Source organism: Thunnus albacares, chromosome 20 (genome assembly GCF_914725855.1).
Source record: "Thunnus albacares chromosome 20, fThuAlb1.1, whole genome shotgun sequence".
Taxonomy (NCBI): domain Eukaryota; kingdom Metazoa; phylum Chordata; class Actinopteri; order Scombriformes; family Scombridae; genus Thunnus; species Thunnus albacares.
Window position 1 is genome coordinate 25,420,221 of NC_058125.1, and position 22,693 is coordinate 25,442,913.

The 22,693-nt window shown below is 39.2% G+C and overlaps 1 protein-coding gene across 4 annotated transcripts in view; it reads right to left on the minus strand.

Annotated features, from left to right (window-relative positions):
* Positions 1 to 1,144: 1,144 nt before the first annotated feature.
* rnf213b (ring finger protein 213b) overlaps positions 1,145 to 22,693 on the minus strand; it is a 42,034-nt gene continuing 20,485 nt past the window's right edge. For 3 of the 4 annotated variants that reach the window (XM_044336784.1, XM_044336782.1, XM_044336780.1), the window contains 39 exons: positions 22,478 to 22,614; positions 22,292 to 22,390; positions 22,071 to 22,183; positions 21,858 to 21,971; positions 21,667 to 21,737; positions 21,397 to 21,553; positions 21,110 to 21,245; positions 20,421 to 20,609; positions 20,190 to 20,323; positions 19,901 to 20,076; positions 19,604 to 19,807; positions 18,294 to 18,481; positions 18,066 to 18,186; positions 17,625 to 17,725; positions 17,171 to 17,350; positions 15,800 to 15,945; positions 15,586 to 15,685; positions 15,129 to 15,240; positions 14,701 to 14,902; positions 13,758 to 13,960; positions 12,738 to 12,857; positions 12,045 to 12,146; positions 11,710 to 11,952; positions 10,211 to 10,295; positions 10,006 to 10,040; positions 9,805 to 9,908; positions 9,571 to 9,715; positions 9,320 to 9,485; positions 9,126 to 9,220; positions 8,790 to 9,038; positions 6,636 to 6,768; positions 6,456 to 6,539; positions 5,655 to 5,820; positions 3,856 to 4,057; positions 3,679 to 3,756; positions 3,281 to 3,478; positions 2,935 to 3,024; positions 2,341 to 2,519; positions 1,145 to 1,836 (listed from right to left, as the gene is read on the minus strand). In XM_044336784.1, the coding sequence (XP_044192719.1) occupies positions 1,698 to 1,836; positions 2,341 to 2,519; positions 2,935 to 3,024; positions 3,281 to 3,478; positions 3,679 to 3,756; positions 3,856 to 4,057; positions 5,655 to 5,820; positions 6,456 to 6,539; positions 6,636 to 6,768; positions 8,790 to 9,038; positions 9,126 to 9,220; positions 9,320 to 9,485; positions 9,571 to 9,715; positions 9,805 to 9,908; positions 10,006 to 10,040; positions 10,211 to 10,295; positions 11,710 to 11,952; positions 12,045 to 12,146; positions 12,738 to 12,857; positions 13,758 to 13,960; positions 14,701 to 14,902; positions 15,129 to 15,240; positions 15,586 to 15,685; positions 15,800 to 15,945; positions 17,171 to 17,350; positions 17,625 to 17,725; positions 18,066 to 18,186; positions 18,294 to 18,481; positions 19,604 to 19,807; positions 19,901 to 20,076; positions 20,190 to 20,323; positions 20,421 to 20,609; positions 21,110 to 21,245; positions 21,397 to 21,553; positions 21,667 to 21,737; positions 21,858 to 21,971; positions 22,071 to 22,183; positions 22,292 to 22,390; positions 22,478 to 22,614 (5,496 nt within the window). In that variant the 3' untranslated portion in view covers positions 1,145 to 1,697. The remainder of the gene's footprint in view (positions 1,837 to 2,340; positions 2,520 to 2,934; positions 3,025 to 3,280; positions 3,479 to 3,678; positions 3,757 to 3,855; positions 4,058 to 5,654; positions 5,821 to 6,455; positions 6,540 to 6,635; positions 6,769 to 8,789; positions 9,039 to 9,125; positions 9,221 to 9,319; positions 9,486 to 9,570; positions 9,716 to 9,804; positions 9,909 to 10,005; positions 10,041 to 10,210; positions 10,296 to 11,709; positions 11,953 to 12,044; positions 12,147 to 12,737; positions 12,858 to 13,757; positions 13,961 to 14,700; positions 14,903 to 15,128; positions 15,241 to 15,585; positions 15,686 to 15,799; positions 15,946 to 17,170; positions 17,351 to 17,624; positions 17,726 to 18,065; positions 18,187 to 18,293; positions 18,482 to 19,603; positions 19,808 to 19,900; positions 20,077 to 20,189; positions 20,324 to 20,420; positions 20,610 to 21,109; positions 21,246 to 21,396; positions 21,554 to 21,666; positions 21,738 to 21,857; positions 21,972 to 22,070; positions 22,184 to 22,291; positions 22,391 to 22,477; positions 22,615 to 22,693) is intronic. The other variant, XM_044336783.1, reaches the window with a different exon arrangement.

The window sequence follows — 22,693 nt, forward strand, 5'->3', positions numbered from 1 at the left end:
CCCATCAACAGAGCTGTTTGTATGTGTGAGGGGAGAGTTAAAGAGCTCTCTGAGCACCCAAAGAGAGCCAAGTCCCCATCAGGAGAGACAGTCCTGTGTTATACTAGAAAAAAAATTCTTTTTCCAGAATGGGTGAATTAGTGGAAAGTCCCAAAATGAATGCAACATGTACCATAATTTGATTTCACATTTATCACTGACTGGAGACACAGAGAGATAAAAATTTATTTCTAACATGACCTTAGAGTAATGAAAATGACGAATCACTTTAAACTGAATTAACCTGTGTCTGCCATTTATTGAAGTATGAATACAGGAACTCGCGTCTGTTACTTTTTTCAACAGAGGATCATATGTTTACTTATAATGAATTCTTATCAGAATAAAACATTCCTTTACACCAGAGGGCCAAATCTGGCCCTCCAGCAAAAACATTTGGCCCCTGAAGAAAGCTGAACTTTTCACTTTCACAGTCAACACTGTTATTTTTCATAAATCAACTATCAGTGTAGCAATTCTACTATTATATCTGCAGTCTGGTATACATTTTTTCCAAATTTGTATTAGACTAATATAAGTTTCTCTAATTCTGTTGTTCCTCACTTACTGATGGGGGGGAAAAAATGACATTTGCTGTTGGATCAAGACCTAAAAGAAACCATTTCATCTATCAATTATATTCTTAATTATTAGAAATAAGAATACAGAACAGAAGAAAATAGAGGCTTGTGTTTTCACCACACTTTATGTGATTCTGCTGTCATCTATCAAGATATTATCCATCAAACTTCACCACTAGAATTATACAGAGGGGAGTATAAAAACTAATAATGAATGTATAAGGGAAATAATCCAGAGGGGAACAATTAGTAAACTTGCTTCTGTATTTGTTTGGAATAATCTGTATAAATATGATTATTGCCCAGAGTTTTTCAAGTAAGGTGGAAGAGGTGTCTCTGAAAATAATCAATGTTGCACAGTTATTGTAAAATATCAGTTCGACATTTACCCTCTTTGTTCCTTCTTTCATCACACAGATGAAACAATTACTCGTCGTCTTTTTTTGGGACTGTACCTTTAGTCAGACTTTTACTGTATGATCTTAATCTTTTTTTTAAACTGGAAATTAGATACTCAACTCAAATTCAAAAATTGAATTAATTTTATTGGGTGTTTTTGCTGATGAAATGTCAAGAAAATTTGTTAGTAAAATTCAAAATACACGACAGCAAATTTTCAAAACAGAAATGCAACTTTATTGTCTTCATGTCCTACTCTGGATGCACTAAAATACAGCACAAACTCTACTGGAGCCTTATGTAATGAATTTGATTTGTGTTGGAAAATGCTTCCATGAGGGGGTAAAACTAACTAGTTCCACTTCATTCATAGTTCATTTATTAATACATCCATTTCTGATTGTATAAAATAAGCCTCCTTCAGCTTTATTTATTAAGATTATAATTTTCTCTCTCAGTTAGAGCTCTAATAGATACTGTAAGACAAGTCATAATTTAAACATTTACAGTATTTACATCACAGAAAGGCACATTTAATCAGAACATGTCCTATCAAATGGAATGATTAATTATAGACAGTCGATCGTAATCCAGATATCCCAATAGAAGCATCGATAATAACACAAAGTTACATAAAAGAAAAAAAATATCAGATAGAAATCAGCTCTCTGCAGAAATTTATCTTCTTCTAAACTCCACAGCCGCCTTCCACACGTCAGCTCCCTGTCCCAGTGTGATCTCCTCCGGTAGAGACTCGAGCTCCAGCAGAGGTGGAAGGTTTTTCTGGTCCAAATGGATCTCTAAGGTGGACCTGATGCTGGACACAGCAGGGAGGGAAGGCATGAAGAAAACAACTGTTAGCACTGCATCCATTGTCTTCTCCACAAGCATTCCTATTCACTTCCCTGCCCAGCTGCTGATTCAATAGAAGTGACCTGCAACTGAAGGGGTGGGGTGTGGGGGGGGATACAACTTAAGCTGCTTTCCCCTGACAGATGGCTGCCTGGAGGGGTCACGCTCCGGTTCTGGAAGTCAAAAGGTTTCAAATCCCAGGGGGCAACTCTGGGTGAGACCTCCACACTTCAGTGTGATTAAAGCTGTCTAAAAATCAATGGATTCCTTAAGACCAGCGTGGTCATCTTTGAACTGACAATAGGCACACTTCTTTCATTCACAAGCTTACAAAAAAATGCTTATTTCTAAAAAACAGCCTTTGGGCAAACTGGTTTGGAAATTATTTACCATTTGGTGTATTACCTCCTACAGAAACTCACAAATGGTCAAATATTCGAGGGGGGGAATACAGATGGCTTGTACTTACTCCCAGTGAGGTTGGTAACCGTCGTCTGGCATGGAGTTGCTCGTCTTCAGCAGCAGAATTTCATGCAGCTCCAAAGAGAAAGTGTCAACATCTGTGGCGCTGAGGAAGACCTTCAGCCCCTTCTTCTCTTCCTCTGACAGCTTCTGCTGGAACTCTGAGGGCAGTCTCTCAAACGGGTCCTGAAACACGATCATTAATGTGTGTTAAAGAAAATGTCGCCTAGTCAAATAGTTAAAACAGCAGCTTTTGTGGTAGAAACTGCAGTACTGACTGACTGACTGACTGACAGAGTTCCTTAAATTAAGCTTTTATTGGGGTCAAACTCTGGGCGCCTGCCATGTCAGAGCACACTTCTAACGGATTACAGCCCTGAAATTTAGCTCTCTGTGGTGTTTGGGGTCAGTCACTGGTAGCCAGCAGGGGTCACGAGCGAAAATAATGGCTAAAATTTTAAAAAAACCACGGGTGGAGTTTCTTTAATGTCTTCAAAGGGCCTTGATGAATGCACACTATAACTGTTTTGACCCAAACATAGGGGAATAGATTTTTTTTCTGCCACATCCTGTAAAGCTTTATGATTTTATCAATACTTACTTGCTCTCTGTTCAGCATAAGCTCAGATTTCCAACAAGTCAGGAGCTGCCAGGTGGATATACTGTGTTCCAGTTTGCTCTCTGCGAGACCCTAAAATGAAAACCAAACAGGTTTAAAGTGTTTTAGTTAGATTAAGACTTTGGCATGAATAGCAGCGTTCTTTCATTTGTCTCCAAAGTGAACATTAGTGTTAATAAAGTTGTCTTTAATGGGAATTTAGTAGTGAGAAAAACAAGGAGAAAAAGATGGTGTAACAGTGCATTGCTTACAAAATGAGATCAACATAATCACATTCTTTGCATAACTATGTTGTAAGGGAAATAGCTGCGGGTTTGGAGGTTTGTACCTTGGCTACAGTGCTGGAAATCTGCAGGCCCATCTGCAGAGAATTAGTGAGGTAGGACAAGAGTTGACCTTGAGGATCCCCGCCCGTCTTGCCAATGAAGCGTAGGCCAATCTGCACCACATGCACGGCGTCACAAACGTCCGTGTACGAACGCAGCACCGTCCTCATGGTACTGCTCACCGAACCCTTCAGCGGTTCCTACGACACAGACGGCAGAGAAACTGTCAGCAGGCCAGCGAAAGAGAGGAGTGTGCAGGAAGGAATTTGACCTCTTAACAAAGTGGCCTCTCAAAATCCTACAGGGGAAACTACTGTGAACATTCTTCAGCTTGCATTAGTCAGTTCCAGATGACGACTGTGGTACTGTAAAGTTCATAAGTAACTGAAACACTCTTTACCTGATGAATCTTTCCTCTGACCTCATTTAGAACCACAGAGAAATCCTTAAGATGTCTGTTCAAGTACCTCGAGGTGTCCTGGTTTAGATACAAGTGGATACAAGTGCCGGTTAGAAGTATGTCTGATATTATCTGACACCACCTGCACGCAGTTGTGTGAATAGTTTAGATCTTTACCGCTCGGATAAGTGGTTTTCCAGCCAGGAATCGACGGGCAAGTTGGGTTTGGATTCCTGGCAGATCGTAGGTCCCTTCGGTCTCCCCGCCTTTCTTCAAGGTGTAGTGGCAGTGGGCTAAAACCAGAGGTAGCAGCTCTCTTTCTGGGTGGCACTGAGTCAGCTGGGTTTCTGATATCCTCTCCAAAGGAACACTGTACTCACTGGGGAAATAAAACGGGAGAATGTCCAAGATCGGCCATATTAAAAGTAGGTTCAGGGCTATTTTCAGACTGAAAACAGCACTGCACGAAATACATCCAAGGGGCTACGATGGTATGGATGTGTTAATAATAATAATAAGGCACTTAAAAGATGCAGATGAAAGTGATACAGAACAACAACAGAGCAGCAAAAGAGATTAAAATACTCTCATTTAAAAAAATATCAAACTAAGGGCTGAACATTAGCTAAAAGCAGTTTTAAAAAAGGGGAGTTTTGAGAGCTACGGGGAGCCGCAGAACGGGGGCGATGTGGTCATGAGTGAGGAGGCTGGCGGCAGAGTTTTGGACATATTAGAGTTTATTGAGAAGCTTTGAGGGTGTGATGAAGAGGACACTGTTGCAGTAGTCAAGTCTCACGTGTAGTTGTGTTGCTATAACTACATGTGAGGAGATGAAATACGATACAGGAAGCTGAGTTTTAGTAAAACGTGAAGGTTTACCAGACGCTAAAACATTGTTTACCAGTTTATAAAACTATGAGACAGGATCTTATCAAGGTGAAAATCATTTTATCTTCTGTCTCGACAACCGGAAGCTAAAGCAGAATCACAGCACTCACATGACAAACTTATCTACCTGCAAAATGTGATTGCATGCATTTGATTGGCTAACAAAGAGTGTGGATGCCGGGCAGCAAGAGTTGAGTCAGATTCAGATTCTTTACCAGTTCAAAACGTGGATTTAAAACAGATTTTTTTCAGACCTTTTTAATATCACATAGTGTGCAATTTAAATTAATACACGTTTCACATCGTACTGTGAATTCTTTATCATCATCACAGTTTTTCAGCAGTATATAACAACGATTCCTAATGATACAATTCATTAAATTAATGCGACCTGTACCTGGATAAGTGCAGTAAAACGGATGTATTGATGAACCCACGTAAAAATGATTAATTCACTGAAGTTTTTGCCTCCCGCTGGAGGCTGGTAGGAGACCCCTGGACGGACCCAGAACATGCTGAAGGGATTATATATCTCTCCTGATATCTCCCAGGAGGAGCCGGAGGGCGCTGCCAGGGAGAAGGATGTCTGGGTTTCCTTTACTCAGTCTGATGTCACCGTGATCCGGTCTCGGATAAGTGTCAGAAAATGGATGGATGGATCGAGTTTTTGCTAAAATTGGCTGCTGTCGCTCGCGGTACTGACTGAAACTCCATAAAAAGTGTTAAACAGCTTCCTGCAGCTCAATCCACTGTCAAAAACAATCCCACTTTAAATTTATAGGTGTGTAACGTCTCCCAACAGCCTGCAATCTGATACAAAAACATTTCATAACTAACATTACAGCAGATATTCTAATATTTTTCTCACATAACTCAGGAGAGGACTTTATTGAATAAGTTTTCATATTTTTAAAAGATGTTTTCAGTAGACGGATCGAAGGAGAACATTGATGAGTAACAGTTGATGGTGATAATGTTGCAGTTGAAAGCAAACGTTGAAGTCAGTGAGGAGGCGATTCAGACTGAACGCCGTCTTAAAATCACCTCAAAGAAGAAAAACCTCGACAGTCTGGACGGGTTGCACTGACCTGTCGTCCTGGCGGCTCACTCTCCTCGCCTCTTTCACCAGGCTGTTATGAGTCTCTGACAGGAAGTCTACCAGAGTTCGGAGACACGACCCCGGTCCGTGTCGGCAGGGTATCAGAAACTCCCCCGTGCTCTCGGTCGTCACCTCTCTCTCACCCAAACCTGCTGCTACATTTACACACAGACAGACGAGGGAACAAACACATCTAATCACTAATCTTCATAGAGGCCTGAATGGATCCTGCAAGTTAAAGAGTGATTATTATTATTATTATTTTGATATCCAGTCTGGATACAACAAATAAAAATGCAATAATGTTCTACAAGTAAGTAAAAAAACACAAAGAATTATTCTAAAAGAAGCCACAAAATATAATTTTCCTGTTATTTCACTAAATATTATGATTCCAAACACTGAAGACTGTTTGCATTAAACAGTGATGAAGATTGCTTTTAAACTAATATGTAAAGATTAAATAGCTTCTTGAAGTAAATGAAACTATTTCCTGCCTTTTTATGAAATGTGTTTACTGATGTTAACCTGAAAAATGTTAAACATGCAGCACAAACACTCTAAGCTGTACTAATAGCTGTGGTGGTTATAGTGACATTAGCAGTAATATATTAACATTACAGTATTTCATATTGATAACTACTGACATCCAAGTGATTTGATTAGTCTTTCCTGCATATTTCTGCATTGAAGCACCGTAATTTATATCTTATATACTGTATGTTTTAATGCAATGAATGAACTCCTAATACTGTACATGCACACAGTCCAGTTAAATGTTAATGCTTACAGTTGTTCGCCACCTCTGCTCTGAGGCAGTTCCACACCTTGATGAATGTCTTCACTCTCTCAACCAGCATCTTCTTCTGATATCCTAACAAAACATCACCAGAGAGTCCAGTTTACATAAAGGTTTTTTTTTGTGTGTGTGTGATTGTGAAAGTAGGGTTTTTTTTACGTGTTAACATACCCGCAGGTATCCGCTGTAACATCTGTGCGATGGTCTGAGGCGTGGAGTCTGACGCCAGAGGAAACACCCTCAGCAGGTCTGACTGTAGAGCCGCCAGCTCCGGCAGGTGATGTAACTGCCTCACACAGCGAATCTGAGATAAACACATACCAGCAGAGTCAATGCGATGCTTCAAAACTGGAGTCTGGCTCCAAGAACATTTCATCACGAACGTCAGAACCTCATGATGTCTTGCAGGAATCGACGTGTTTATGCAACACAAAATATTCAAGCAACACGTCACCTGTTTTGCATTTATAATCTACAAACAATTAATAAATAGTTTCTAACACACTATAATGTAGTTATAAGAAGATATAAAGAGATTTTTAAGTGTTTTAAGTGTTTTTCAGCAATTATAACTTCTCCTAACAAGACATATTTTATATTATTACAACTGTGATTTACTATATTTTCATTCATTATCTGTTTATACCAGAATCCACTTATGGCTGCACACAAGATGCGTCAGAGTTGTTAAGAAATGCATTACTTACTTACTTATATCTGCTTATAACTGCATCATAGTGTATTGTAAACCATTTATTAATTGTTTTATATACTGATTATAAATGCTAAAAAGGGGAACCTGAAGTTAAGTGTTATATATTCAATATATTAACAAATGGAGATGACCAGATTTTGGCTTTTAACTTTTATTTATTGCGATTATGAGAACACTTACTGTATTTTTGCATAAAATTTAACATAACTTTTTTTTTTTTCCTGTAAAGCATTTTGGTTGTTTGGCTTAAATGTGCTCTATAAATATATTACATTTGATGAGTAAACCCTCTGTGAGATCTGGTGGAATATTAGACCATGAAACATCGTGCCATCATGGCGCAATTACAATTAAAGCTCCACATTTTGGCTCCCAAAACGTGAGTCGTAGCAAATTTGGTTTATAAAATATTAGAATTAACTAGTTTTTTTTTTCTTTTAGTTGTCCAGTCCTGCTTCCTCCAAATAAGAATCATTTCTAGAATAAAGCCAATGTTCTCCCACTCTGACCTTGATAAAAAAAAAAATCATCCACGCTTTCATTTTCTCCAGATTATATTACTGCAACTCCCACAAAAATCCCTCCATCTCACCTCCAACTGGTGCAGAACGCAGCAGCTCGGCGTCTTACTGGTTTTAACAGACAACATCCCGATTCTTTCTGCTTCTCCTCATTGGCTTCCTGTTCGTTTTAGAATTGATTTTAAGATTTTACTGATCACTTTTAAAGCACGTCTGGGTCTGAAGCTCCAAACTACATGACAGATATGTTTTCCCCCGTACGAGCCGCAGCCTTAGATCCTCAGGTGGGGCCCTTCTCCTCGCCGTTCCAAAGTCAAATCTAAAGGTGCTTTCGCCATCAGGACCCCTCGACTTTGGAACGACCTGCCTGAGGAGATAAGGCTCGCAGAATCAGTGACTTCTTTTAAATCACTTCTTAAAACCCATTTTTACAGACTTGCTTTTATTTAATGTTGTCTTTCGAGCATCTTGTCTTTTAGTCTTTTTTTTTATCATCTCTCTATTGTTTTCTATTGTTTTGTGTTGTGTCTTTGCTCTGCATTGTACTACTTTTGCTTTGTCTGTCAAAGCACTTTGTAAACTGTTTTTATTATTATTATTTTCCCCACACATCTACCACACTTCACTTATAGGTGATGCTTCAGTAACATGATATATTTAAATGTCCATAATTCAGTAGTAATGAGTCCGACTCTACTGAAAGTTTCCACAATTATTATATAATAATCCTGAAACAGGATTAAGGTTCATCAGCCAATCAGTATCATTATCTATCTGGATCTAGATGCAAATTTAAAGGTTCTTAACAGTTTCTGTTATGAAACAAGCTATATTTAAAGGAATGTAGAGTCTTTCTGCTTTCACTATAAACTGGACTTTCAGTAGCTGTTCGCCCCTCTAAGATGAATCTGTAATCCTCTTTTCACACCATCAGATAATCTGTTTGGACTGTTAGTCCTCACTATGTCTTAGATCAGGATTTAAAACCTGTCACATCTGGTGAACATCCGTCTGATTATCCTCCACTGTCTCCTCAGTCTTTCTCAGAAAAAAAGGGGTTTCACATGCCACTAAATGAAGAACTGGTACCTTTTTGAGAAACAAGTCCAGCAGGGACAAAGAGTTGTTTTCCTGTTCATCTCCCACCAACTGAGAGAAGCGCTCCACCGTCATTATCTCGGGAAGAGTCCAGAAGGAGGAGCGATGCGTCGGGCAGTCAGAGGGGAGCGACAACATGGGTGCAGGATCCTTGAAGACGAGAGTCATCAGGGGGCTTCCGGCAAGTCCATCATCAGCAGCGATTCTGTCCAGAGCTTCGGCCAAAATGTCTTTGTGTCTCTGTTATGAAAATGTGACTATTAGTGATTTCGTTTACAGGCTTTTAAACAGTCAATTTACTCCCTTTAAAGATATTGTGTTATTTACTCGAACTATTGTATTGATGGAAGAATCACAGACGAGCTTCTCCCACTGTTTCCGTCCTTGACTGGAGGACAGATCAGCTCTGGCGCCGCGGGAAACTTTAACATTAAGCAGAGTATATGTATGTCACATGTTTTTGTTTTATATGTTTAACAATAGAAACTGCATGCTGAACTTTATTGGACAGTCAGTATCACCTGTAGCGAATTCTGTGCAGGCGTTGAGAATCAAATGAACTGTAACCGCTGTGTTGTCCATGTTCTGATCCAACGTCTTCCCCAAAACTTTCATGTCCATTTCAAGGTGTTTCCAGAGGAAGTTGAGAACATCAAACGGCCTGGGGTGGATCATGTCACTGACTCCCTACGACAAGACACAGCAGTATTATTACACGGTGTCATGTCATCTATACAATACTGCTGATATTTAAACTCATGTGACGTCTCACTCTGTCGTTTCCGACGGCGCCTTGAAGCATGGCCAGGTGTGTCAGCAGCCGCAGGACGCAGGACTGAACTAACGTCATCTGTCTTTCGGGGGCTTCGGACCTCTGACGAGCGTCTCCCAATATGTGACCCGTCCAGGTTTGATCTCTGACACACAAATTAAATTAAACACATATTTTTAACTGAGAAAATAAATAATGCCACAGAGCTGGTTAATTGAACAGGTTAATTAATACCTCTGGACTCTTTGTGAAGTAAAGCCATCAACTGGTCTGTGGTTTTCCCCACCAATTGGAGATCCACAGTCCGGACATCTTGATTTGACCACTGGTTTACCACACTATAAATACAGAATTTATTGATTAGTGTTTTATGTTGTTTTATTCTCATGTTTGATGTTAAGGAATGTTTGCTTAAACACAAAAAAAAGCTCGTACCTCTCCCACAAAGCACAGATGTCCATTGGCACAGTCTGCAAATGATGGAAAAAACATTATATATATATATATATATATATATATATATATATATATATATATATATATATATATATATATATATATATATATATATATATGTATTTATATGTATATATTTGTTGATTGACTATTCATAGAGAACTGAAGTATGTTAACTACTTACAGTACTGCTGTAATCTCCTCTCTCCAGTCAGCCACTGTTTGGCTTCACTTGTGTGATCATCGGGCATGGTTGGCAGGAAGTAGTTCTTCGATGAAAAAGTAAGTTGAGTTAATGTGCTACATTCATGGTATTGATATTACTTTCAGTTTTTAGTTTTATCTAGAAATCCATCCATCCATTTTTATCACAATCTATATCAAATTTTCTACAGAAATGTAGGGGGAAACTGGATTTTTTAAATAAAGATTTTTTAAAATCGGATCTGTAGTTTAAACATGATTTTCTGTCTTCACTATCTACCCGAAGACTTCCTGAACTATGAATATTGCCAGAGGATCACAGTCTTTTGAGTGCGTTGGGACAAAAACTGTGAGGAAGAAAAATCTTACAAACAATCTGCTCGTTTGAAAAGATTTCCCTGAAAATCGCTAGAAACTGAAAACAGTGAGCATTAAAGGGGCACTCTAAAGTAAATTTGGGGGACAGATTAAGAAGAAAATAGTTAAAATTGAAGCAGCAGACTAGCAGACGAGTCTACACAATGGAGTACATGACAGTCCAACTGCAAATGAGGATGGATGGTTTTCTACAAAGATGGACTCCAGTGATACCTGAGATTATGAAAGCCTGAACTACAAAAACATGGAAAAACATTGGATCCTACAATTCCCATAATGCAGTTCGATTGCATCTATTGTTAGATCCTCTCTGTCTGGTAAAAACTCACATCTTTGAAACTCCACACTACAGACTCCCTGTTCAAAATGTATAGATAACCCTGATGACATCACTATGAACTCACCTTTACGTGCAAAATCAGTGGAGCGCCCCTTTAAGAAAGAGACAACTGTGGTGTATTTTCATTGAGAGTCATGGTGTGCTAACAGACAATATTGAGCTATGCAGGGTGATTCATAAACATTATAAGTAATAGTGTGTTAAAATCTTATTGATGATGTATCTGTAATCTCATAAATTACATTTAATCATGATATAAGTACAGAAGCACGGTATAAGAATCATAATCATACACTAGATAAATTTGAGTGTGTTTGTATTACATGTCACTTTGCTTGGGTCTGCATTAAAGTCTTCACCTTTTTTAAAAATACACTCTGGTGGCAAGAATAACTTGGCAATAATGGTGTAAAATGATCCCCAATAATTATATTAAAAAAAATGGACATAACTAGACAGAATTGAATATGCCAGCACACATCCACGTCAGCTCAAAACCTATCTTGAAGAGTTTTGACCAACAACGAGTGACGAAGATAAAAAATAATGGATAGATAAAGAGGATGGACAATAGGTGTGACCTATGCCGACCCAAGGGTATAAAAACTACGCCTTGAAGGCCAGAACGTTCAGAGCGACCTGGTTCATCTTGTATGCACTAATTGCTCTCCTTTTTTCCGGCATTAAAGAACATGTCATCCATCGATCTGACACGATACAACGTGAAGAAAAAGCAAAACGTATGATAAGAAGTGTCTTACTGTCACATTTTGAGGCTGGAAAGCTATCTGGTGGAGAGGAAGCAGTAGAGTATTTCCACTGAGGAGCACAGAGTTCAGATGGACCAGCAGCTCCAGGAGGGTTTGTCTCTGAGGAGTCAGACCTGGACCCACGTAAAGACTTGAGCGCGGCCCGCTGATCTGATTTGACAGGAGTGACATGCAGAACTCCTTGAACTCCCTTGATTTGATGTTTTTCAGGAACTCCGCCAGCATTTCCTTCTCCTGTAAGTTCACGTAGAGCCACCCGTCAAACATCAGAAAGTAGATTTACAATAGAAACAATTGACATTAGACGTCATGTATAGAGCCTGTACCTGTCGGGAGGGATGTACTTTGACATCAGGTGATTTATAGCGGCAGGTGATCTGTCTGAACAGGGCCAGAGCCAGGAGGCTGATCTGAGAGCCGTTCAGCTTCTACAGAACAAATATAAAACAGAGGAGACACATAAGAGCAATACAGGAAAAAAAATAAGTGAATAAAACCAAGAAGTTTGCTTTTGTAAAGTAATTTAAAGAGTCTTATTGTGTAGAGTTACTTCAACAGCCTTTTTTATTTACTCTTAACTGTTAACATTAGGGCTGTAACTCATTTTCATTATCGATTAATCTGTTATTCGTTTGATCTATAATTTCCCAAAGTCTAAGATGCAACCTTAAATGTCTTGTTCTGTCCACAAAAGATATTCAGTTTATTATGGAGGACTAAAGAAACCATAAAATATTGACATCTGAGAAGCTGGAATCACAGAATTTTCTTAAAAAATTACTCACAACGAATACTAGATTATAAAAATAAATGGCGATTCATTTCTATGTCGATCGACTAACCAATTAATTGACTAACTAACATCTGCTTTAGATGTGAAGAACCAACAGACAGTAACATATTAACCTATTCATTCACTGATTAATCAATGCATTAATTTATTTATTTACCAACGTGACCTCTCTGACCTCTAGTGGTAATTACAAGACAGCCATGTTTCACATCATATTATCTCTGACCTGCACTTCTGTCAAGAGGTTGTTCTTCTTTTCCAGCAGAAACTGGACCATGGCGTCTCTCAGAGCTCGGTAAGACGTCCCACAGCAGAGGAACTGGTCTATCTCGGTCGGAGTCATCCTCTTTGGTGGGAAAAAAAAAAAAAAGAACCATTAGCATGTTTGTTTTCTGTCTAAATCAGTTTTTTCAAAGCTCGTTTTTGCACAGTTACTACGAGATTCAACATGTGGGCAAACGACATTTTTTTTACTTATTAATTTGTTTGTTTTATTCTCCTTGTGAACCCAGAAAGGTCACCGCAGTAGGTTGTAGTAAAAGAAACACTCAGGGAGAGAAAACTGTCTCTCGGTTGGTGTGAATCGCTATATTTGCAGAAGTGGAAGCGTATTTGTCTGAGTGATGGATGTCTATGTATGACAGTATGAAGGATTTTGGCTGAACGGGGCTTTGGTTCATCGTCTTGAATGTTATTTGCATCGAGGGGCTTTTTCTGTTATCTTTTATAGTTCTGCATAACTCTCGGCTGTTCGGTCGCTTCTCAGACGGTGTGTGCATCTGGATATCTGCAAAACACATCAGGAATATAATGTCAGACCACGTTTGGAGGTGGTCAGCCTCGCGTTGTGATCGTATCTCAGTGGGTGTAAAGTCAATCTGCACAGCGTGGCCACATTCATAAGAAAAAAAAAATCCACCCATCAAGTTGAAAGGTCGTTAAACGTCATCTCTTCTACTAGCTTAAGCAAGCCTGGCAAAAACTACAAGTAGCGGCGGTGGCTAAAAGTCTTCCCTTGCAAAGAATTAACCACAGCATCCATCCGCAGCATTGCTTCCCATATTTGTCGACAAGTCCACCAGCCCCACCCAGAGACCCATGGATTGGATGTCATTATCCAGATAACGTATCCAGAGACAGATCACATGTTAATACCTGGTGTAAATGGAGTCTTAATGGCTGTTGATATAGTCTAAAGATGACAAAGAGATAAAAATTCCTGTTACAAGATAGAAGATATCGCTACCTGCAGTCGAAGGAGGTCTGCTGGGAAGACCCATCTCCAGGTGGGGATGTTCATCAGGGACAGTATGCAGTCCATACCGGAGACTCTGTGCAGGGCTCGCAGCAGATACACCCTGTACCAGTCGTTACCAGAGTACTCACACACCGCCCTCACCTGCTGCAGGTACTGATCAGCCTCCACCTCCCCGAGTCTGCCGGTATTTCCTGCAGAAACAAAAAAAAAAAACTCAACACGATCATTTATTTCTACTTTTCATCAAACTACAGAACACATGATGGAATTTAAAATCTCTGTGTTGATGCTTCAAATGTCGTTTTCAGGTGCAATCAAACGATCCTTGTGTCCCATTTCTATACTACAGACTTAGTTTGTGTACAAGAAAACAACATACTACATTAAGGCTGCAACTAATTATAATTGTCATATTAAATCATCATATCATTTTAATGTTCAGCCCATGAAATGATGGAAAATTGCCATCACGTTTTCTCGAAATCCTTGTTGATGTCAACAAATGTTGTGTTTTTTCAGGCCAAAAACTAAAAGATCTCCTTTAACAGTGACATAAAACAGAGAAAACAAGCAAATCTTCTCATTGGAGAAGCTGCAGCTGGAGATGTTTGGACATTCTTCGGTAAAAAAATGGTTTAAATGGTTTATTGATGGTTCCTAGTTAATTTTCTGTTGATCAACCAATAGATTATTGCAGCTCTATACTACATTGTCCTCTACTGGCAGGAAATGATGCGCTGTGCAAAGGAAATCAAACTGTAACATCAGAACACGCCTCCATTTTCCTTCCTTTCCTTTGCATTGTGGGAGAATATTATCCATCAACAGCAAATTCAAAAATTGAGAGCTTTTTAAGTCTGCAGACCAACTGTTTTGAGGATCAATGTTTTATCACTGTGTTTTAAATTAAACAAAGTTCAGCATCACGCACCTTGAGCAGCTCTCTCCAGCAGCTGTGCAGCCGTGGTCAGACATATCCTCAGCCTGGCTGTGTTGAGCAGGAACTCTGCTGGGTCTACTTGTCTGTCTGGAGTCTGTTTCCTGGCGATCCTGCTCAGGAATCCGATTTCTGCCTGCCGCTGCTCTTCTCTAGTCCGTTCCCCTTCTCTCGCTTCGGAGCACAACAGAGAGTCCTGAGAGAGATGTAAAAATTCACGATCGACATGTGGAAGAAATATCTCCGTAAATGTTTTCCTACTTTCATCACTTTGGTGGGAAAATTCTGAGGTGATACTTTTATTTCTGGCAGCAATAACATCAGTTGTTTGGAATAAATAGACAAAATTAATAGGAATATAATAGATAATAGAAACAGTATCACATAGAAGAGCAAAGAAAGATGAAGTTGGTGTGTTTTACCTGGAAACAGTTGACAAACAGCAGGTAGAGTTCAGTGTGGTCTTCTTTGTCTAGAAACTTCTCCTTCAGATTCTTGAGGTAGGTCTGGATGTGAGCCTTCGCCTGCTCAAAACTGACAGATGCACCGCGGTTAACAGACATGCACTTTCTAGGCACGTATGTTTCAGTTTTAGGAGACTTGCTACATTTTTCACTATGCTTCTGAGGGAAAACATGTCTGTTGTACTTCACTACGTTAATCTGACGGCTGTATATTTTTCACCTGACAGGCAGCATTTTATACTCTGAGTACTTTGACTTAAGATATTTCAATACATTTTTACTGCTAAAACATATTTGAATGTAGGACTTTTACTTGTAAAGGAGTATTTTTCTATCATTTTTCTATCTTTTACTTGATTAAAGAGTTAAAGAGAGGAGCTGTTCCTCCACCCGTCGTCATCGTCCACGCCCTCACCTGTATTGCAGCAGGAGTTTCGGCAGCACGGATCGAACCACCGGACTGTTGTCAACACACTCCAGGAACGGAGTGAGCTCTCTGGTCCTGTACACATCTCCTGCATCATCATTCAGGAGAATCAGCTGGTGAACATCTCATCATCAAAGCATCATATATGATCTAATCATTATTATTATTATTATTATTATTGACTAAACAGTCTCTCACTGACCATTAGCAGAGACCAGTAGGGAGAAGAGCAGCTCCACCACTCCCTCCTCTGGCTTTTGCCCCTCTGACAGACAGAACCTGGACACCACCTCCAGGAAGAAGGAGTTACAGCAGCTCCTGACGTCCGCTTGCTGCTGAAGTGCTTCCCTGAAACGTTGAAAAGTTTTTATCAAGGCGGGAAACAGCGAAACCTGGAAGCATTTTTTTGACAACAGCAGTGGACGCCCAGATGCTGATGCAGATTATTGTACTGTTATAATATTCAGTATGTTTTATCAGTACCAACATGAATTATTTCTCAGTAAGAGGACGGTTAAGGAAAAAAATGGTATTAATAAATGTTAAGTCTCTGCACCCCTGAATATGTGACATCAACCTTCATCAGGTAAACATATACACAATTATACACAGTATCCATACACCTGATGATTGGACAGACAGAAACATAAAGTAATTATTATATATTCCAGCAGTGAGCAAGACAATGTGAGGGAGTTTTTCTCATTTTTATACAAATGTTAAGTTAAATAAATGTTGAACTATTGTACGTTGTTGACAGGTTTATTGGGGGCAAACAATTATATCATTAGGAAATACTGTTTTATACTGCTGGGAAGTACTGACAAAAGTGACATAATGATAAAAAAAAATTAATGGTATGATTGTGAAACAGGTATTAAATTAAAATGCATACAATGTGGTATTAAAAAGGTCTCAAAAAGTCTCAAGTTAAACATAATGAGCTCTGCAGAAAGTGAGTGAACAAGGAACATCAGCAAAAGAGTGACGGCACCTTTTCAACCATTGCACTAAACTCAATATTACTTACACTTTCTTGTCTTTTTATTCTTATTGTGTACATCATTGCACTGAATGTACACAATTTTTGTTCCCCCTGTACAATATTATAGTATTGTACATGGAAAGAATGACAATAAATTGTACCTTTACCTTGATACTACAAATATACAATTTCAAAGACAAGTTGGCACAAGTAAGCAGACAAGTTTACACTCTGCAACTAATCAGAATTATCATTTTATAATTTCATTTATTTAATTCTTTATTTTCTAATCAGAACTCACAACCTGCAGAAATGTCTGACTGTAAACCATCTCTCACCATTTCTTCTTGCAAACATTTAATAATTCCTCAAAAATGCGCTTATTTTTAAAATAAAAAAGATGTTTTTTGAATGTCAGTGATTTTTTTGTAGTTATATTTTAGATAAGTTGGAAGTGGAACATTTCAAACAAATAATTAATAAAATCATAATGACAAAATGTTTCAGACTTTTCTACCCAGAAATAGATTTTGACTAAATGACTCGTTACATTGCTGTATCTACTTTATGTAACTTTTTCATACTCACTCGATGGTTTGAGAAACAGTCGGCTTAAAGTTTGGTGGCAGGTTTGCCCTGCATTTGGGACAAAAACGTATCTGTGACTGAATGCAGTGCTGCAGACACGGCAGACAGAGGATGTGCTGGCAGGGGAGGACGGACGGCTTTGTGAGCTCCAACAGGCAAATTGGGCAAGAAAGGCCAAACCTTCAGAGAAAAAAGTATAATTAGGGAGAGAAGTTGAAGAACTGTGAGATAAGAACAAAATGTATGCATGTAATGTCATTCTATGGTGCATACAATCTTAAATCAGTTGCTTAAAACAATCGCAGAATAACGAGATGACGACTTGTTTCTAATGAATCATTCAAAAGAAATTGAGAAACTAACGGATATTTTCCAGTTTACTGCATTGAAAACAGATGTTTCTCTAAACTGGCAAAAGTGTTATGAATATGAATATTTAAAGGCAGAATCTGACCTCAGCTCTCTGCTGATACAATCGTTGTGGTAAGAGTTGAGGATGCGGATCAGCTTCTGCAGTGTGTCCACGCTCCGTACATCAGGCGACTCCTGCATCAGCTGAAAATGAGAAAAATAAACATGTTTCTTTTTGGGGGGTTTTTTCCTCGCTGATCTCCCATCTAATCACTTACAATTACAGAGATTTTATACTGGAGGTAGGCCGGTGCACCTGACATAAAGACACTCTCTGAAAAAGTGTAGCAGAGGTTTTATTTCTCAGAGCAAATGTAACGTAATGTAATCAGTATTGTTTAGGCCGTTATCGGCTGGCTAAACTGGTCATGAGACAAGATGTTTCAGGATCTGAGAGGCGTACCACCTCAGCTAAATAAGCTAAATATGACCTTGTTCAGTCATATCAAGATGAAAACACGAAGCCTAAAACCATTATTCTTACGTTCAGGTGAAGATTGCAGTGTTGGAAAGCCAGATCTTTCATTTTAGTGTCATTCCCTTTAACTTTAAAAATGACGTGCTGGATGAAAGATGCAACGACCAGCATCCCATGCCACAGTGACCTGAAAGAGAAAAGACAGAAGAGTGAAAAGAGATTATAAATAAACCTCAGAAACACACAATCCGTTTTGTTTTGTTTTTTTCTCACCAGACATCTTGGCAGACTCACCTGATGGAGTCCAGATGTTGCAGACAGCCAGCGCTACACAGAGCTCTATATTTCTGACCAAACGCTCTATCAAGACACGGCTGCAGAAACTCCACTCTGCTAACAAATGACTCACACTCTTGCAGGGAGGTCACAGCCAGGAGTTTGGTCTGCTCGACACAGATACCGAGAGCTAAAATGTCCTCCACCTGCCGAAAATAAAACACATTTCATTTTGTTTCACTGCAAGAGGTCCCATTTCCTGAACATAACTGTCCCCATAATGTCAGAAAAGTTCCTCCCCTTCCAACTCAAAAATGAGCATTTGTCCATGGGAATTTTCTGCTGCTACCCAACAGAGTATTTGGGTTGAGTTTGAGGAAGTTGCAGTAGGTTGCATAAGGTGTAAGTTATAAGTTAAATACATTAAGTTTCTCTATTTCCCTCTCTGAATGTTCCAGTTGTCTGCATCCAAACTGTCATGTTTTGCAGCTTTTGCGAATACCAGTATATAGAGGGAAAGAGACAGTATAGCCAATTCATTGTGTTAGCCTGGCAAGCTAATATTCAGTAATGTACTATAATTGTTAATGTCAGTAATGGAAATAAAGACAAACATGTTTCAAAGGCTCATTATCTGTATGGTGACACACCTCAAACTCAGCTTGTCAAGTTCATTGTCAGTTTGGGTTCTTAGGCATAGCTGACATGTTAACACGTCAACATTTTATAGTTAGCATGTAAACTACTATTGTATATTATCATTATGATGTTTAGCATGTAAAGTTTAGCATGTCAGATGGATGAGAAGGATTGAAAAGATTCTCATATTGAGGACTTGTGAGCATTCATGTCACCTGACAACTCAGGAGGGTTTTATGATAACTGAGTTGATCATATGAGGGTTTAAAATACTGTGCATTGACAAAATTAAAACTATATCCATTGAAACTGGGTTTAATTACATTGAATGAAGGACTCTGACATGAGGCGTCCATGTTTGCTTGGTTTTGCGTTTGCATTTCCGTATTATTAAGTGTCAAGTCGGATATATGGGAACTTTCAGGAAAAACCAAGTTGTCAAGTCATAATTGAGGACTTAAAGGTTGATGTGAAAGCTATTTATGAGTCAGAATTTCATAACTGCAGTGGCTCCAATATGACATGAACGTGTCATTAGTCTCACAGTACAGCTGAGGCTGACAGGAATTCTGCCATTTATAGACGCATCCCATCATGAACTAAACTAACAACACACTGGATCAAACTGTAGTGTCTGTGCCTTTTGTACCAATAGGGTTTAAAAAGAAGCCACAGTAGGTTATTCTTACCATTTCCAGGGGCTCCCTCTTTGACACTTGCCGAAAGACATCAGCATCCAGCTGGGGCTGCAGCAGAAATATGTGGCAGAGAGTGTCCAGTCTGGGCGCAAAATGTTTGGCAGCAGCCATTATCCAAGCAGGAGAGAGGTCAGGGTCTGCGCCCATGGACCTCTGAAGCTCAGACACACAGCCCAGCATGGCCTTGGTGAGCACCTGCATGTGACAGATAAGTCAAAAGTCAAAGGCTATTCGGCTGTTTGAAAATCACATTCTACCTAGCCGATATGTAACTCTTAATGTCTATACCCTTAGTTCATCCTTTGACTTGATCTTGAAAGAAAGCAGCAGAAAGTCTTGGAGATAGTGGTGGCCATACTCCAATCGCTCTCCGTCTGAGAGTCTCTGCAAGTGGCTGTCCAGCCTGCTGTTGTTGAAGGCGCTCACAAACTGGAGAATCCTCTCTGTGCTTCCGTCTTTTGTTACTGAAGAACAAGAAAGAAAGAGCCAGAAAAAAATTTAAATAACCATAAGGTCTATATAAATCAATAATTTAAAGCTTCATTTTAATGAATACACTCCAAGAACCAAGACGAACCTGGCATAAATTCAGATTCTTCCCACACACTTTCAAGGTGCATTTTGATGAGCCAGCTGAATGGAGCAGCACTGGGTTGTTCTTCACCGTCCAACATGAAGTAGTGCTGCACAAGCACCTCCTGATCTGACACACTGGACATTATAACAAGAGACAAGAAAATGATGCAGACTTTTAATTACATTCACTTGGCGAATTATAAATAAATTCAAAAGAAGTAATTGACACTACCTTGAGTTTTGGGAAGGTGTTAGTGATAAAATCTGTGAATCTGCCAGGATGTCCAACCACAGCATAATCAGGCCCTGGCTGAGCCTGTCGTCAGAGAGCTGGTCCAGATTGGCGTACCTGTCCATAACTTCCAACATGCTGGCCAAGATCGGAGTCACAGTAGACTGAAGACAGCGCCACAGGGTGTGTCTGCCAGACAAAGACAACACAAGATAGGGAACTTGATTGGCTCCTTGATGGCTACAACTTCTACAAAGGGTGTACAATTCTCTTAGTTATTTTAATAATGGAAAATATTTAGAATTGTTTGCATCTCTATCCTGATCTGCATGAAAATACACATAGTAACAGACAATCATTGGATACATGTGCCACATTTTTTTCCTTCAATGAAGTGCAGTAGTTCATGTGAGAATAGTGTAAATGATCAAAAATGCCCTATCTCATTGTATTTGGAATAAAAAACGAATCAGTTGTTTCTAGGATGATTGCCTTTCCTCCCAAAAAATTCAATAAAATCTTCCAAAAAATTCTCAGATATCCTGCCAACTAACAAACAAACAGCAAACAAAGACCAAAACTAGGTGGATATAAAAACATTCTCAACTGTGAATTAAGGATTTATGTCACATGATCAATATTAAGAGTTAAGGTTAAGTTTATCCTATCAAATCTGAAGGAGATTTTACCTCAGAGTTCCCCCTTCTTGTAGAGCCTGGCGTTTCTTGGCTTCTATGCTCACCCACTCCTTAGGAGAGCCCATCGTCTCTTCTCTCTGTGCCAAGGCCTCAGCCAGTCTAATCAACAACACCTTCTGAAAGTGAACTTTTAACAAAGTTTATAGTTTCATCAGAAACAATTTAAAATGCTACAACACAGAATGTATTTACTACTACATCAGGAACAGATGGTGGTGACTAATGGACAAAATGTAAAATGTCACAAACTAAAATCAACATTAGACGACTATATTCACCTCCTAGACGATTTTGACTAGTTCCCAGAAGAGTCAGGAGGATTTGCATCCGCTGCATGCTTCGTGATGTCATGTCGTCAGGGTCCCTCAGCAAACCCACTGCTTTTTGGATGCATGACCTCACTAAAGATAGGCTGTGGAGGTGGGCTCTGTCTGCCTGTATGCAAACATGAGTATATGGTGTAAGTTTTTAAAAACATTAAATATTTGACAAACATAAATTTGTTTTACATGACTAAATGTAAAAGAGCATGCATAATGTTTCTTTACCTTCAGACTCACATTTCTGTCTACTTCAGAGTCTTCTCTTTCCCCCGCTGTTTCTCTGTCTTTGTGGTTTTCTGTTGAAGATCAAGAAATACTGTTTATGTTATGTACAAATTGCACCCTTGAGAAAAAGGAAACCACTTTTATTCCTATTTAACACACTTCTTAATGCTCAGAAGATGTACAGTTTCTACCTGACAGTGCAGGGTTAAGTAGGTTGCTGATGAGAGTCCCACAGAAAACCAACAAATTCAGGCTCATGTCCTCTGAATCTCTCAGGTCATCAATATGCACCGAGTTCCAGACTCCTTTGATGCATAAGACCAAACATGGAATTAATCTTTTTGTATAATACAGTATACAAATAGCTGCATTACAACATTCAGTATGTTCCAATGAATACTAACCTCCTTGGAAACCAATGTACTGTGACTGACTTGCGATCCTGGAAACCTTCACAATGAAAATCACCCAACACGTCTGTTCATCATGTGACATCAGGTAATTCATGGTGCAATATCTGGAGGCAGATGGAATTATAAACACACCTGAAACAGCTGTAATGTCATTGTTTCCACTGAGCATTCATGTAATCACAGTTCAGGAGGATCCTGACATTGAGCCCTACTTTGCTGATGCTATGAGCTCATCACTGCACTGGGATTCCTCGAGGTCCATCTGGATTAACAGAATGTGAAGAGAGTGGCCAGCATCTTGAAGGAATCCCCTGAAACAGAAGAGGCAGTAAGAGAAAGATTAAAAGACCAAAAATGATATTAAAGCCAGGCTGTTATTATTTATATAGTTTGTTTACCGTATCTTGCTGCAGAAGGAGACCTCAGTGTCAAACTGGTGGAGCGAGAGCAGGAGGATCTTGTCTGTGTGAAGTCCAAGAGCATGAGCTACTACTTTGACATCTGATCTGGTCAACAAGCTGGAGAATGTAGTGATCTGTGCAAAATCACAAAGTGGATAATAAAGTCAACAATTTGTGATGATTATAAAGGAACAATGAAAATTTAAGTTTGAG